This window comes from Nothoprocta perdicaria, unplaced genomic scaffold, assembly GCF_003342845.1.
Source record: "Nothoprocta perdicaria isolate Ctin4 unplaced genomic scaffold, notPer1 scaffold_366, whole genome shotgun sequence".
Lineage (NCBI taxonomy): Eukaryota > Metazoa > Chordata > Aves > Tinamiformes > Tinamidae > Nothoprocta > Nothoprocta perdicaria.
In genome coordinates, this window is record NW_020455606.1 from 462,906 (window position 1) to 480,223 (window position 17,318).

A 17,318-nucleotide genomic window follows, 5' to 3' on the forward strand; every position below is an offset into this window, starting at 1 on the left:
CCACAAACCCAGAACACATATTCATGTTTTGAGATGAAACATATAGACTATATCTATACAACTTCAGCAGGGCCAAGAGAGGGGCTTTGGCACTGGCACATGATCATGCTGTGCCATAACTACCAAGCTGCTTGGCATTATCTGGCCAGACAAACCTTCCTTCAGGAAATGTGTAGCCATAGCCACAGCATGGCCAAGATTTATCATAATGAGAATTACAGGTGAGACTACTCTCTTTTTGAAAAGAGTAGGACAGAAGTTATATGGATATGTGTCAGATTATGCCATTACCCATAGGGGCTCACTTGATCACTTTATTTACTAGTGTAAATGTAAGGCCAAGATACCTTGGCTTCTGGCTAATTATCAAATAGCCTTTTGTATACTCCTTGGGTGAAGAGAACCTCACAGGTCAACCTTATTCCCTCAACTAGTCTGCATCCCCCTTGTAAGTGAATCTGCCCCTGGAGGTAAGTACCAGACTGGTCGCTCTTGGAGATGATTCTCCATTCATTACAAAGCAATACAGAACACACATAGTGACACTGAAAACTATACATATGGTACTCCCGGTTGGGAACATCAGCTCTGACAGCCCCTGGAAGGTATAAGTATGCAAGCATGTAACTGTTTATGTGTATTTTACTGGGGGGGCACAGGAAAAAGAATGTAGGTATTTGCGTCTTCTGATACGTATCGTACATATGAATTTTTGCTTGGTTGGTTGCTTGCTTCTTTTAATTTTGTCTTTTCTGTTCTATGGACTTGTGTACAAATAAATAAATTTAAAAAGGAAAGGAAATGGAAATGGAAAAGGGAGAAAAACCCAACAATTCTTGCTGTTCTCCTTAAAGATGTGATTGTCCCAGCGTTTAAGCAGACACACTACATTAATAGTTACTATTTTCATATTGTAGGATTACTGATTCCAATGTACTGATAAGCACTCCTTGGAATTCAAAGAACATTAAATATCAAAAAGAGCAGGTCAGTCTCATTCTAAAACAGAGATGATTAAGGGATCAAGTTTATCTAGACCTCAGACTTCCCCAAAGTCCCAGAATTAATGTTTTGCATATTCCTATGGATAATAAGTTTCTTAAGCTTTTCTGAGGAAAAGCTACAGCAAGTTGCCACAGGTACCAATTTCAACAGAAATAAGTATCTGAGCTGGCTTGCTGGAACTGGAAAGATCTACTGCTTACTGCTGAACCAAACACCTTTACAGAATTACCTAGCCGACCTGAGGAATACAGACCAGGTCTGCACTCTGGTCTCTGCCACTGCTGGCAGGCAGCTTATTCTCCTGATAGCTTCTCTCCAGGGAGCCAGGTAATCTTTATCAAGCAGATAAATATTTCACAGAGGAACCAGATACAGGTGGCCTGAAACAGACTGGACTCCCCATGCAATGGTGAATTTTTAAAAAGCCAGGAAACATAGAACAAAAAGTACACATGATTATTATGTGCTTATACCTCATTTGTAGGCACAGAGTCAAAAGTCCCCAATTATTTTCCCTCTACTGTTGGCTGTATCTCTTCATCACTCCCTAGTTATCCTTGTAAAACCAACAAACCAGAGAGCTGTTCTCTACTGCTGAGAAAAACGGGTGCTCTATGATTCATGTTCAAATGGCTAAAGTTCCCTGACCTTACAGAAATGAATGGTTGGATTCAAACCATCTCTCAGGAATGGTCTTTTGTTCATTCTGACTTTTGACCTATACCTAGGCACTGTTTAGGAAAATATTAGTTGGAATGGACCAAGCCCAAGGGTTTGGACAGGGGACAATTAATAATGTAACACTATGGATGACCACATGCCTTTGYTTACATGCAAGTCTTCACTCTGTCAGTTTATTGGCACTGATGGAACAGTCCATATCCCCACTGCAATGGGCCAGACCATTCTAAACTCTGTTGGTCTTTAGTGTAGAGAGTAATGGTCTCTTCAGATGAATTTATAATGAACTATACTCTTTCAGTCTTGTCCAGAATCAAGGATATGGAGATTGGATCAGACTCAGGACTAAGACTGTCCATGATACTGCTAGACACAGGCAGGTAACCTCAAAGTCTCAGTCAAGCAATACTCCACCCTGTCTTAAAACAGAGGAATAATCAGGATATATGAGATATATGGAAGCTTTAAATAGATGAAATGAAGAAAATTATTCCTTGACTCCTGTTTTAATTTTACATTTTGAACAATGAGATTCCATTTTCTTAAGASTGCTATTTTAGTTCAAAACAAACAAAAAATAGTTGAGAAAGTCTCCCCTATTTTGCTTCCTAAATTCTTCTACAAGATCTCACACAGCAGTGAGTCAAATGGACTACTTGCACTCTACCTCAAACATATTCAAAACTGACTACAATCTCATTTCACAATGAACCCATTCTTTCAAACCAAAAGCTGTTCTTTGTTTGTTAATACAAGGTCCAGCAAACAAATCTGAATTGGCTGGGTTGCTGAATCCAGGTGCCCAACAGAAGCAAGGCTSCTGCTGCTGTTCCATATGCCAAGGTCCAACTAGTAGAGAAACTGAGTGTATATTCACAACAGGCACATACACAAACACATATATATAACACATATGAACACATAAAATTAGCCACGTGAATCAGTATGGACAAAACACTCATCAGTCATGTAAACACAAAGAGCACCAATAGCCTCAATACATCTCCCTCTCCAGCTGATCAGAATGAAGGTCTGTTAGTAGAAAATACATACACCTTCATATACAATATGGATACTTCCAATAACTGATATTAGATTCTCAGTCTATCCAGCAGCTGGCTCTTGGTCTGGTTTGCTTCCACATATGGAGAGATACACATCTACAAATGACTCTCTCAAACAACTTCCAGATCTTGCTGTCTACCCAGGCATCTGCCTAGACTTCCTGGCCCCCTCAGTATCTGATCTCTCCAAGTAACAGAGACACATGAATGTAAACAGGTCTCTCAGCTGATGCTCAGGATACCAAATTTCCCAGTTGGCTGACTTGAACCTCCTGATGCCTCCAACAGCCAGCCCTCAGACCCTTTGGTCCCTACCTAGTTTTCCAAGACACTTATCCTGCTCAACGGTCTCCCAGTCTGACTTGATACTCACTAGCAATCACACACTATGACGTACTCTCACTCAGGCCAGTTGCTGGCACCACAAACACATGAGCCCCTATTACTTGCAATCTGACTCCAGTGGCTGGCACTCAAACCTCCATGCACACACATCCTATAGAGTATCCTCTCTCGGAGGGCTGGAGAAAGGCTAGGAAATGGAGTYTAACAAGGCAGGACAGACAAGACATTGCTGATCAGTATGCTTGTCTGGCAATCTGGTAACAAGCAAATAGCCCCTTTTATCCACTTATCCCCCTATTTTCCTACCCTTGTTCCTCCACAAGGGATCCCCTTCGATCTCTCCCTTTCCCTGTCTATGGTTTGCCCCCTAAGCAACTTGCTGTAAGTTTTGTACAATTCCCATATGAACTTCCCTGGATCCCATAAAGTTCTGTTAAGCTGTTGGTAGCAACCCTCCKCCATCTGGAAGGTGCTCCAGGGAGCTTTTCCCATTGACTCGTGTTTATGAGTTTCTTGTCCAGACAATGGGACCAATCACTGTCCTGTGATAATCCTAGGAGAATCCAGGTCAGGATACTCATTTCTCTTATTCAGTTATTCTAGTTCTCACACCTGTCATTGTTTCTCTGTGCTCCTTTGAAGACCAGCCTTTTATCATATAACCTACCAAATACTGTTATATAAATGTGAGCTATCAGTTGGAGATAGAATACAGAGAAATCTTTGGTAAACTTTAAACACGCTAAACAGCAACATGATGAAATAAGTAAGTATAGCAATGGATAGTGATTTAGCTAAAAAACAAGCTGAAGTAGCTGTGTATAGTTCAAAATCTCTGCATGTTCTTGCTTACTTTGTATAAAGATCTCTAATTATATAATTTAATTATATAACAAAAATATCTTTTTATAGTTCAGATATGATCTAACATGACAAAACAAGCTTGAGTTGTGAAGTATGCCTCCTTATGTAAGAGAACGTATACAAGCCTAAGACACACAAGACAAAGGAATTTGATCTCAGAGAAAGATAAATCTTCTTTAAAATATTGATAAGTCATTCCTGCAGTGATTGTTTCTGCATCAGTTCTGTTCTCACATGCAATTAACCAGAAAGCATTTTGGAGGCAATGGGATATGTATTTAGTAAGTTCCATGAGGTATAATTTCTAACTATTTGCTATGTCAGAGCAAAATGCTGACACTATCAGAACATCAAATTTGTCATCAGCATGGAGAAATTATCACACTCCAGTCAGGAGTTATGTACCATCTGTCAAAGACAGTAATGTCAGCCAACTGGTTGAGGATATGGAATGTTGCAGTTATTTGCAGCGTAGCAGAGCTTTCAAGCTTTGTGGGTTTTTATCCATTTTCCTCTCTGCCTTTTGTTTTCATCCATTTTTCCTATTCTTTTGTTAAAGCTCTTAGGAAGCTGACAAGATTTAAGTGATGCATTAATTCTTTTAAATCCTTCAGGAAATGATGAGTTAAGGCAGGAGAAATCAGGAAATAACAAAATTAAATGTTTAGTTTCTGCATATATAACCTAAACTCTGCATATATAACCTAATTAAATGATTGCATATAACTTCTAGTAATACGATATATTTTCTTTCCCTGCTTAAGGGCTTCTTTGTGTAAAAACTCACCATTGAGTCTAGAACTTATACTTCTGTGCAACTGTACTCCTGTCAAACTGGTTGCTTCTAAAGGCTGTATGATGTGATTTTTAGAGTTTATTAATGTTTTCTGCTTTTTTTTTGCCTTTAAAAAGACTAAAATGTCAGCATGTTTGCTTCTGCGCCAGTTCTACTGAAGCATATAGTTCGAGATATTGCATTTAAGAAGAATGTAAAGCCCAAAGAGCTCTTCCTTTTCTCTGAAGCTTTAATTAGCTTTGAATATAAATAGTTTTAGTAGCATCCTGACTAGCCCTCTATTGTCCTCCAAGCAGTGAGCTATTCTGCAGCTCATGAACAGTTTCATTATTGAGTTTTGACATATACCSATGAAGAGTATATGAACCCATGAACAGTGATGTCCTGGTACTACCTGGTACCAGGTGGTACCATACTGGATGTCCTGGTACTACAGGAACTACCAAGTAATCTATCATGGGAGAAAGCATATCAAGTGTAGCTGCTGAGATGGACAGGATGTCTAGGACAACCTGGTCTCATCTCCAAATAACCTGTCCATCAAGCTTAATCCCACCCATCTCTCACTTGTTTTCTCCTGGCGGTTCTGCCCAGGGCACTCCAGGCATGTGCCAAAGATTTTGGCATGCAGGGTAGCAACAGGAAAGAAGCAGGCAGAAAATGACAGGAAAAAAAAAAAAACTTTGCTAGGACTTCAATAACTCTTGTGAATCACAAGCAAAGGAAGTATATTTTTTTCCTGTGAAGAAAAGTAATATACATTTTTAATGTTATTTTTATGTAACAAAACAAAAAGTAATAGCATGTCTGACTCCTCTGAAAATTACCTTCATGAAAAAAAAATAAACAATTTTCCTACAGTTCAATGTTAAACCAACTCCAGCAATCAATACATTATTTTCTACCATCCAAGATGTTAAACCAGGTTATAGAAGAGGTAGGGGAAAAAGTAAAATAAAATTGACCACAGTCTTTCTGTACGTAACACTCTTACCACATAGCTATTTTAATTGGAAAAGGTGCTACTGAAGCAGCAGAATTATCCTTTCATCGTATCTTAAACCTCCTGAAGATACTTAAATAGGCCATTCAGCCATTCTGCGAGCTGGATAGTTTTATAAAACAACTGTAGGCACTAAGATCTGCAGAACACATCATTGCTTTGGCATATATTTAATTAGCTCAGCAAAATGAACTTAGTGGCTGCAATTGTAAACATTTATAAGTCAGTCAAAGCAAAATCAATATTCCACAGGAGAATTCAGACGTGTGCCTGARTAATAGGTATTTCATTATCAAGTTACAACTTGTCTACAGCTATTTTGCCTGGAGCCCTTCAAGCTTTCTTAAATTTTATGCTTCCCTATCTTTTACACTGAGTAAGATTAGCTTAGCAAAAATCTTTAAAGATAAACTGTAAAAGCAATAACATATGCCCCTAGCTAGGCTAGTTACAGAAATTAAGATTCTGTACCTTTCCTTCTGTGTTAAAAATAATAACATAACATAACATAACATAACATAAAGCCACTTTCTTCCAGCATGTAGCTCAAAAACAATACCTCCCCCCCAGAAAAAACCTAAAACCATAACAACTTATAACTGACAATGCAGTTTTACTGAGAAATACTGTGGAATATTGCTTCCTTCTTAAAAGTCAAAACAACAAGGTTACAAATGTGTTCTTTTTCTAAAACAGTTTTACCTTGTTCTTCCCATTCAGGTTTTTCTCTAGTCAAAAAACCATACCTGAAAAATTTTGGACGACATGTTCATTCCTAGTGAAATTAGTGCATGCAAATACTAGATCAGTTAAGCCTAATGGTTCTTTTTTATATACAAAAAAAATTCCCCGAAGCGCCCTAGGGTTCATTTTAAACTGCTTACAAGAACTTCCTTACTTCTGAGTCATGAAGGGGTTTAAACTCCCACTGCATCCTGTAAAAAGAGCAAAGGTGCCCTCACCCCACCTATAAAGCATTCCGCATAGGAAGTATTTTCTGTCTTGATAATGAAACAAAATGTGTCTTGCAGATTCTGGCTACTCCCCCTCACTATGCCTCCCTTAATTTCTTAGCCATTTGCATAAAGGGTTTTATTAGTATTTTATCCAGTAGTTTTGCCATTAATAGAGAATTTAAATAATAAAAATAAAATTCTTCAGTTTGAGAGAAAAAAATCAATTACATTCAGACTGTTCAAAGCAAATCCAAATATCTGAAAAACACCTGTAAAATAAATTATCCTGAATAATTTTTCCCATTGAGTCAATTCATTTTAGTCAGAGATGAAATACATTCCAGGCATCTTCTAGAAAACAGAGATAACACGATTTCCTTATACATTTTTTTTTCAATTTAATTCTGAACTCGGAAGTTTCAGCTTGTATTGTACAGTACCAGGAATCAGCAAAAAACATATTTGCTAATTAGTCTGTTGGCTTAGTCTGCAGCAAAGCTAAGCTTTTCACAAAATTCTCAGCAGACTTCCTTCCTTCCTTCTGCTAATACAGAATTTTTCCTTGCCTTCTGACCACAACCAAAAAAAAGTGCATCTAAAATACAAATTATATTATATTGCTATCATAGGACCATGTACTACTGCCACATCGCCAGGATCTGACCCCTCAACCCGATTCAGCAGCTCACAAGCACTTGTACCTTTTGATTTGTAGACAGAATTTCACTTGGCCATTCTAATCCAAGCAATACCAGCACATGATCTAGTTGTATCATGCAGTGTTCTCTAAATKCTTTCATCACTACAAACTTGAAGGAGTGATCACTGAATTCTGAAAATGTCAGTTTCTAAAGAAATTGAGTTATTTTGTAGCTGGAGAGCACAGATATTTTCCCTCCTTTCTCTTATCTCAGTTTCTGCATTAGTTACACTGCGGCGTAAGAACATTTGCAGTATTTTGTAAAACCATTTAAAATTCTGCAGTACATTGAGCCGCAGAGACTTAAGAACTTCAGTTACAATCCTGCATGATATACTCCCAGGGAAATGACATGAACTAAAAGACAGAAAGAAAAAATATATATATACACATATATACCTGTGTGTGTGTATATATATATATATATATTATATATATACTTATTTATTTATATACTTTTATATATATAAAAACACTTGCCAAGGGTCTACAATGGTATCCACTTTCTGCAGTTTCCATGAACTTATGAAGCCTATGGCCTGAATATGCCACAAGAAACCTCCTCCTTCACGATAAATCCTGAGTGACAAGGCCTGGTGACACAGCTTCAGATCACGGTGCAAAGACATGCTTCCTTTCGCTTTTTGGGGYTTTTATTACCATTTCCGAGGAAACACATACTAAATACCTAAAAAATCTCCTTCTACTCATTATATTCTCTCCAAACATCCTTGTCCCTCACTCTATTCATTTCCTATTAAGACAAGGGAAGTTTTAACAGTGGTCTTTCCTTTTTTTCTTCCCTATATCTATCCTGTTTTTCTCCAGATCTTCCCACTTCAACTGCTCTTCTTTCCTTGCCTCCAAGTCTTTCCTTCTCCAACTCCCTCTGATTCCTCCCCCATYTTCCTCTCCTTTTTCAGAGCTTTCACAAATGTGCATTCCTCACAAAGCAGTGCAGTTCACTGAGCACAAGTGGCTGCAAGGGTATTTCTTGGAACAAAGAAGAGAGTTGTTTACAATACCTCTACCATTCTCTAATTCTCTCCCATACCTTCCTTCTTACCATTCCTGCAATTACCCTCTGTTCTAGCACCTATTCTCCTTCCCCTCCCCCACTTTTCTTGGCCTTTCTTCTTCTCTGTCCTGCCATATTCTCTCTACTCTGGCTTCATTATTCTCTCCCTCCTTGTCTCTTCTGACTCAGCACATACTACCTCTTTTGTTCATGAAAAGCATTCCCTTCTTATCTATTATACGGGACAACTGGCTCAGATGGCAGAAGCAAAAATTACTGATTTCAGCCAACTGGATGCAGCCAGTAGAAGAGCATAAACCTTCAGACTGTTTCGCAAAACAAACATGCTACAAAAACATAAACACAAGTATTGAATACACACAAAGCATGAAGAAGAASCTTATTCAGAAGCAAAAGTTTTTATTCTCCAAGATTCTCTTACTTCTAAGGTAGCTAACATAAATTCTTATTTATGGGATAAGTTCTTCATATGGAGAGCACTGTGGAACAAGCCTGTTYCACTAGAAACAATACTAATACTTTCCTTATCACATGAGACAGTGAGCTACCATTAAACAGAAAGACATTTCTTGAAGACTATCTAGACTCGGTTGAGCATACTAGAGAATACATCTTTTTCTCTACAGATGATGTTTGGAAAGTTGATACATTATATAAAATCTGCTCTTACCTTCCAGACAAGTGACTAGATGAAAGAAGCAGACCATCCACAGGCAACCCATTCCCGCCACTCTCTTTGCACTGTTGGCAGCATTAGAATCCATCAAGATTATCTCTGGATTCTACCATGTCCAAAAAACCACATCTCACTCCTTTCAAACGTTCACAGGCTGCTTGGGGTATTCCAATCCCTTCCTAAGTCAAAGCGGAGAGATCTTCACACAGAGATGTGCTGGTTAAGACAAAAAGTGGAAACAGAAATTAGGTCACAGTAATAYAGAATTGGTTCTTTATATACAGGTGCCTCATCATTTACAACTTCCGAGCTACATGTGATGAGAGAGTAGCACAGACACAGCACGAGTTATTTTAGTGCTTTCCTACATGCCCCCAYCTTGGCAGTCAGTCCTAGTATTGTTTTGTACAATACCAACACATACAGAGACAACCACGGCATCAGTGGTAGTGGGGTTGCCCAGGTCAATGTTTAACTCACGGTATACACTGTATTCTTGCTGAATGGCTTAAGTCTTGACCTTTTGAAGCTTCTGGCCTGTTCCAAACCCCTTGTGGGCTTTCCAAATTCTCTCTCTTATAATTGTACTTCGCCTGTTCAGGACGCTTCAGTGCAGTCTCCATGACAGAAGAGTTCATGGCATTTATGGCAATGCATACTTGGACTGTTGACATTTCACTCTAGAAATAACTGCATTTCAGATGTAGGCATTCATTCCTACAAAACCACCATTCATCCTTGGCAGTATGACACTTTCCAAGATGGACAGCATTATTTCCCTAAATATGCTCATAGATAAGGGAACAAATCATAGATGAGCATTTTTCAAGGGAATCTCTATCCGAGCCRGGAAAACAACTCAAGTCTAAATTTATTATCTCAAGTAAAGTATGAAAAACAAAAACAAACAATAAAAACAAACAAACAATAAAAAAGTAAACAACACCCTCTTAAGAAGCTGACAGCAAAGCTTAACAGCCTGCACAGGACTGTAAAGCCAAGTCTTGTATTGAATTGTATCAACTCAGCACAATAATTTTATTGTTGTAACAAGGTATTTTCGGGTCCATCCATCCAGTACCCACTCTGACAGAGAAATAATTTGGTAKTATGCATGTTATGTGAAAAACAATATGTTGTTTCTTTAGGTGACCTTTGCGCAGAGCATTACAAATGCTTCAGTGATACCAGAAAGTGTAGCTAATGAGAAAAACAGTCAAGARAGAGAAGAAATGACTTAGTAACTTGGTTGAGAAAGAGTTGCAACTAAAATAAGGGGCTTCACTACAGTGACCTTCTCCTCTACTCTATCCTCTACTGCCCCAACAAAGACCTGAAACACCAAGTACAGATGAACTAAGGGTACTCCAAAGATCCAAAAAWAATAAAGAAACTAAAGGGACTTCGAGAAGAAGCAACAACTCTGATTCAGTGAAATGATTTATAAGGAGAGAGAAAAATCAGCTGTGACTGAGGAAAAGCAAAAATTAAATGAAAGAACTGGAGGTAATACAGGCAATGTTTTAGTTTAGGAAGGGTATAAACACCACATAAAAAATAAACACTGCAGAATGAAACTATAAAAGGATAAAATTTCAGACTGAAAGATCAGAATCCCCTTCTTATTCTAAGAACTATCAGATATAATGGAATCAGTAACCCAAAAAATAAATRATCAATTCTTATTAAAAAAATTCTTTTTGGGGGCAGATGTGAAGTCAATAGAACAACAGTTCTCATGCTCTCATGCATACTTATTTCAGAATATAAAAAAYATTTGCATGGAACAGTGTCGATCTAAACCAGTTTAAACCCTCCGCAGTGGTAGAAAGAGATGTGATACCTGGAGAGAACTTGAAAGTATGGCCATTTTGTGGTCARTTCATCCTATAGTCTTTGAACATCCACAAACACAGTAACAGGATTGCTCAAGCAATGAATTTATCCAATCCCTTTTCCTGAACTTGCTGAGACTCTTCTATGCACTGCGTGCACTTCTATGGCAACTGATTTCATGTGGTCAATAACTATGTGTAATGAAGTATTTTTATGTAGTTTAAACTGATATACCAATATAAGGTGAAATCACAACAATACTAAACTGTGAATCCTTTAAGTCTAGTTACAATAGAAATAATTACAGGGGTATCGTTATAACCTCCTTCTGCTATGCTTGATCCAACAAATCRCCCTCATATATATCACACTTCTTTCTCACACAAAGTACCTACATGTAAAAGAAAGGCACCTCAAAAACTSTCTTGGGTACAGAAAATGCTTTAAAAGACTTTCTTGGTGCAGTCTTGACATCTCTTCCACATTTCGCAYTGTGACTCTTAACAGCCTAATATTATCTGTCAGTAAAGAATATTAAAAAAGATAAATGAGCAAATCCTCTAGCTAATATAGTTGTGCTGTACATTGATTCATCATTTTTTAGAGAGAGTAGAGTAAGAAAATGGGAGCTAATATTTCATCTGGTTAATGCTAATATTATGCAGGAGATCGAAGGTTCTTTTTAATTTTTTCTCCATGTCTACTATCCCATTATAATTGTTATTTTGCCACTGAAATAGCCCTGTGACTCTGGCCCAGTCACCTCATTAGGATAAATCTTATCTGTACAGCTCACAAGTCTATTGTGAAAAGTTGCCATTCAATGCAGCACTTCGAACAGTTWTAACACTGTGTAGCTCTTAAACTGTGTAGACCATAATGACAGTAACCACTATTCTTWTCTTTCTGTATCCTGAACAGGAAACAGATGCAGGGACAGCAACACATAGTGTACTGATCAGCATTTTAATATTACAGAATTAATGTGTTTTTCTTCAAAATTCATCACTGGGGCATACACAGCAGCACAGAGGAACACTTAATTCAATACATAAATTGTTTCAACAACTGTTATAAACCTTTTGTCCTCTGTTATTATCTATGATTATTTTAAATGACTCCAAAATATTTCAGAGATATCTTGGAAGAGAACAAAACTTGCAGTAGACCTTTGAGAATAATTTTAAGGTTAATGTAGTTTATTAATTTAATATATAGAGAAAAACTAAACTATACGTGCTAAAGTATAATTACATTTAAATATATTATTTCTTGACAAGGTAATTTACAATAAATTTCCTCTAGGCTGTTTATTAGAGAATATCTGCAAGGGAAAATGGTTGTGTCTATGACTTTTAGGATTCTTTAAAGTTTACAACAATTCAAAAGCTTCTTTTCAACACTCTCTGAAGAAAGGAATTTACCCTCTTGTTTACACTGAAAATATCAGGACTCTGGAAGCTGGTCCTCTGTTCTGGCAGTAAATTTCCTGCTGGATCCAAGAGAAGAACAGACCTTACAGGGAAGGGGAGGTTATTTTAATTGAATTTTATTAAGTCCTTGGGATTCAGATAAACCCATCCAAAGAAGGTGTCCAAATTAACAGAATTATTACTCTAAACTTCCTCTACATCCAGTAGATTGGATCATTTTCAGTAGATTCCTAAGATCTCTACTAAATAAAAAAGGGAGCTTTGAACAGCTRAACTCCCTCTCCAGGTTCCTCCACAGAAGCCACCTAAAGCTCTATGGGGCAATTCTCAACCTTTCTGTCTCCTCCCAACTCATCCTATGACTCAGATGTGACCACTTCAGTGCTTAGCTAACCATACTACTTTTATTTAAGTCTCTCTTCTCTGTCATGGCACATAGACTTGCTTAGACTTGCCTCACAGCTGGGACAGTGATCCTGAGTTTATCCTTCTGACCAATATTCCTTCACTGCTGTCCCTATGTTTCCTCAGAAACTCTCAATGCTTCCTCGGACACTCTTGATGCTTTCAAAAAAATGTTTCTGCCACATGTAACAAGATAGACATTAGTCTCTCAGTACTATTGCAATAAACACATCAAATAATGCTTTGTTTTGTTTTGTTTTGTTTTTAATTAAAGATTCAAAAGCAGAACCTTTCTTCTACCTGCCTACCAGGTACTTGAACTAAATGCAAACTATGTACAGCAAAATGTATTTTGAAGTTCCTAAATGAAATCTCTTCCCACTTGAGAAGAACTGACTTACCAGATAGATTTTTTTAATCATAATTCATGAGTTCTTCACATATTTATTCAAAGAAATACTGCTAATCACACCAAATTTTTAATAGTAAAACTTGAAAAACAAACAGAGAGACAAACAAAAACAAATGACTGCCCACTGCAATTATCTTCTTCAATGGAAAGAGTAGGTAACAGTAGGCAATAGCTCTGGCAATAACTTCATTGGGTTCTCATAATCAAATTCATCCTAATGTTTCTTAGGAGACTTCTCTTAACACAACAGTGCATAGGCCTTTGGAATGCAATTTTATCCAAGTGGAAACAAATATGATGTCTGATTTACCTTTTGCATAGGTCAAAGCATATCTGCACAAGGAGGGCACTGAGGCTAAAGAGAAGAAAAAAAAAAAAAAGGAAATTTACAGTCTTTTGAACATAGCATTAAACCTTTCTCAGGTAATGTGTAAAAAGTTTTATTTTCAAAATCCTCAGCATAGACTTTGATGTTAAGGAAATCTGACTTAAGTATTTCTGAGACAGGTCAAATTATTAAGTTTTATGTGAAGTTTTCACAAAGAAAAAAAAAAAGTTCATTTTTTTGCTAGTGAAAATTCTTCCTAAAAATCATACTCTGGTTTTTCCAGTTAGGCTGATTTTGCTTCTTTTGTCTCTGAAATTAATGTTTTATTAGCTAACAAGCTCTGATTGCTGATGGATGGAAAATTCTAAAGATGGCAAGCAGAATATTTGTAATGGAAAGTCAAGAAATGCCACAAGGCAGACAAATAACCTTGGGGTCTGCTCAAGGTAGATACATGGGAGATCATCTGCAAATCTGCATGGACAAATCAAGCGGAAAGATATAGAAGGGTTTTAAAAGCACTGCCAAGTAGTTGGAAAAGAAGGTGGATTCTCAAGGGATTGAAAGATTGGGTATGGAAGAAGTGGGAGAAGGGCTTAAAAGGCAAGATTTGGATTATGAAAGTTTACATGCATGAAAAGGGGGATTTTTTTATTAGCATATTCCACAGTTTCTCCTTTTAATTAAGAATCTATCCTCACACCACATGCCTGGAAAGATAAGAACCAAGCTGTATGCATTGCACTTAAAATACAAGTAGTAAAGATTACAATTTTTGCAAGCCAGGAGAGCTCTGTAGAGCAAGCTGTAGTAAAGTACATTAATTTAAAATATATATATGTATGCATTTACTCTTTTATAAGAGTATTTCAGGAAGTAGCATTTAGCATAAACAGCAAGTGTCTGTTATTCATATTTACAGTACTCAAATGTATGCTATCTATTAGAAAACAGTCATAGCACTGGTACCTAGTTACAAGATAGTATTCCTCTTGCATGGGAAGTCYCAGCATTTTGAAATTGCTTTTCATTTCAAGAGAGAAAGTGAAATTTCAAAAGTGACCGTAGAGAAGAATGCTCTTTTTACAAATTTGGAGTTCTCTCTGACTCCAAGGAACCACTTCTGCACTCAGAGAACCTGCTCTGCAAATTACGGGCTAGATTTAATTACAACTGGAGGGTGGGGGGAGAGATTTTATTTGTTTATTTATTTATTTGTGTTTTAATAAGCTTAATGTCCTTATGCTATCACATGGCTTGGTTCTCGAAGTGTTGACTGCAAGCACTTGCAGATAGCAGCTATTTTACTTTTAAAACTATGCCATTATTAGCATTATCACTGTCCTTTCAATTCACGTGAAGAAAAGCAAGCAGAATGCTTCCCTGTAAAACAGCAAGGCAGAATGCACTGAGGCATAATCTCCTCACTGACTTTGCTGTTACCCTGATCTTAATGTATCAGTCCACTGACTGCCTTAAATTTTGCTGACTGCACCAAAAGGCTACACAATACACAAGCTTTAGCTGAGGCCTCTAAAGCAGAGTGTTTGAAGTGGAAATGCATGCACAAAGCTAGGAAGTTCCAAGGGAAGGAGAAATTGGCTCAAAGGAAAGTCCCATCGCGCAGCTAGCATCCTTACACGACCAATGCTTGCCAAGACGGGAATTGTCTGCTCGGTTAATAAAAGCCTCACATTCCTATTAGGCACTAAAGCGCTACCACTTAAACCAGCACTGCATGGAGACGCTCCACAACATTTCACACCAGTACTAACTATATCTATAACTGTTTTTGGAGGAGATGTGTGGTTATCACGCACCAACAATTAACCATTGAGCTAACTCCTCTGCAGCAATCCCTCAGGGAACAGTAAGAATGCAGAGCCAGGGACTGTGAAGCCAACCGCTCATTCTGGGAAAACTATGAGAAAACAGGTAATTCCTCAAGGATTCCTCTCTCCAGGTCCAGTCTCAAAATCCAGAATCTTCCCTTCCTTTCCTCATGGTATTTTGATCTCACTGTTCAAACAACTGAACTGAGCAACAAGTACAGAGAATATTAGGGTACTATTCAATTTCAGAAACACGTTACTTTGTCTTATTTTCATTTATCTTTTAGCAATGACACCTATACATTTATTTAAAGGAATAAATTAATATTTCTTCCTGATTCTTGGCTCACACCAGATGCCCATATCCATTCAGACAATCAGGTTGCTCGAAATTATCTCTTGTCTAAGAAGAGACAATTGAGAAAACAGTAAGGCAGAACTGGCAGTTTGATGAAGAGAATAAAGATCAAGATGGCAAAGTAGAGAAAACTGACTCAAAAAAGAATGACTAGGCACGACAAGCTCAGCTGAGTGAAGCACCACAGAGAGACCATGGATAGGGGAGATGGGTTATAAAGCCCAACCAAAAATTTGAACTTGCCATTGGCAGAGCCTGCAGAGCAGCTAAGTGCATTCTCAGGTTCTTCCCTCCTCCTCCTCCGTCCTACATTTCCTGTTCATTGTTTCCACCCACAGGAAATCAGAGTATCATGGGCCAGTAATAGTTAGGCAGAATACTGGAATCCAAAGTGGATTAAGGCAAAAAACAAGTACTTTAAGCTTGTAGCATCTCTTTATGATGAATGTTCATATTRTTTTTAGTGCCAGGGATCAATGCAACAAGGTATAAGTTTCAGAGCTCATCCCAGCTCCTCTGTCTCAAAGGCTCATTTACATTTCACTGTGGATGCGGAAGCTCACTGCTCTTGTTTCAGGCACATCCAACTTCACTGGCATACAGCACTTTCCCTCTGCGGTTTCCAGTCCTGGACTGCTGCTAAACATATCCAGACCTATCTGCTGTCAGGATGATAGTCCCTCTCCCTATTTGCTGGGAATAATAGGAAGTGAAAGAGGAGGAAGGGCATCTTTTTTTAGATGACATCTGGCCTATAGTCCCCAGTCAACTGCAGGATTTGTTCTCTGTGTATTCGTTAGAGCTCTTCTAGTTGTACTTCAAAATGACACAAACAACTGGGGTTCCATCAGTTCCTCTGGGCTACCTCCTACTGGAAGAGAACATTCTTCGATATTGAACCTAAAATCATCTGCTTTGGGTAGTAAGAGCTAGTTCTGCTACTTTTAGCAGATAATCTAGGATAAATAGCGTGCCAGGTAGTGCAGATACTTTGGAGCAATGCCTTTTTAGTTATCATTAAACTAATACCTGCAGCTCTATAACAGCATATCATAAATTCTCTAGAGTCTCCTAACTCTTCCCTGAGATCACGATTCATCACTGTCCCTGACACTGAAGCCCACACAATGAAATATAAATACTTCAAGTGCTTTTGCATTAGTGTCACAGGGAGAAGGACTGTCTGATTTCAATACCACAGTTCACAAGCCTGAGAGAGAGTAAAACATAGCAGAGAGCACTACACTAACCTGCCATAATCTCAAAAAGAAAGCAAAGTCTTTTAAAAAGAATGATTTAAAAATTCATTTAAAAATTTTTGGKTTTTTTTTAATGTTTTAGTTCCCTCTTTCAACTGTGACTTCCATCTCCACAGCTGCTCGTTGCACTGTGTTACAGACTAACATCACTGTCAATCATGAGAAGCACTAGAAATGCAATAGTGTTTCCATTCTGATCCTTTCAATTAGAGATTTTATAGCAGGTGGCATTCTACCAAAGATGGGAAATCTCACTCTAGTTAACTCTTTCTTTTAAAGGAACAAAAGGAACAAAAAGCCTCCTTTTTTTTAAAAAAAAAAAAAAA

At 37.7% G+C, this 17,318-nt stretch overlaps 1 protein-coding gene across 6 annotated transcripts in view; it reads right to left on the minus strand.

Annotated features, from left to right (window-relative positions):
• The window catches only part of LOC112951703 (ephrin type-B receptor 5), a 67,711-nt gene that overhangs the window by 44,900 nt on the left and 5,493 nt on the right, over positions 1–17,318 (minus strand). For all 6 annotated transcript variants that reach the window (XM_026044448.1, XM_026044449.1, XM_026044447.1 and 3 more), the window contains exon 2: positions 9,124–9,345. In XM_026044448.1, the coding sequence (XP_025900233.1) occupies positions 9,124–9,217 (94 nt within the window). In that variant the 5' untranslated portion in view covers positions 9,218–9,345. The remainder of the gene's footprint in view (positions 1–9,123; positions 9,346–17,318) is intronic.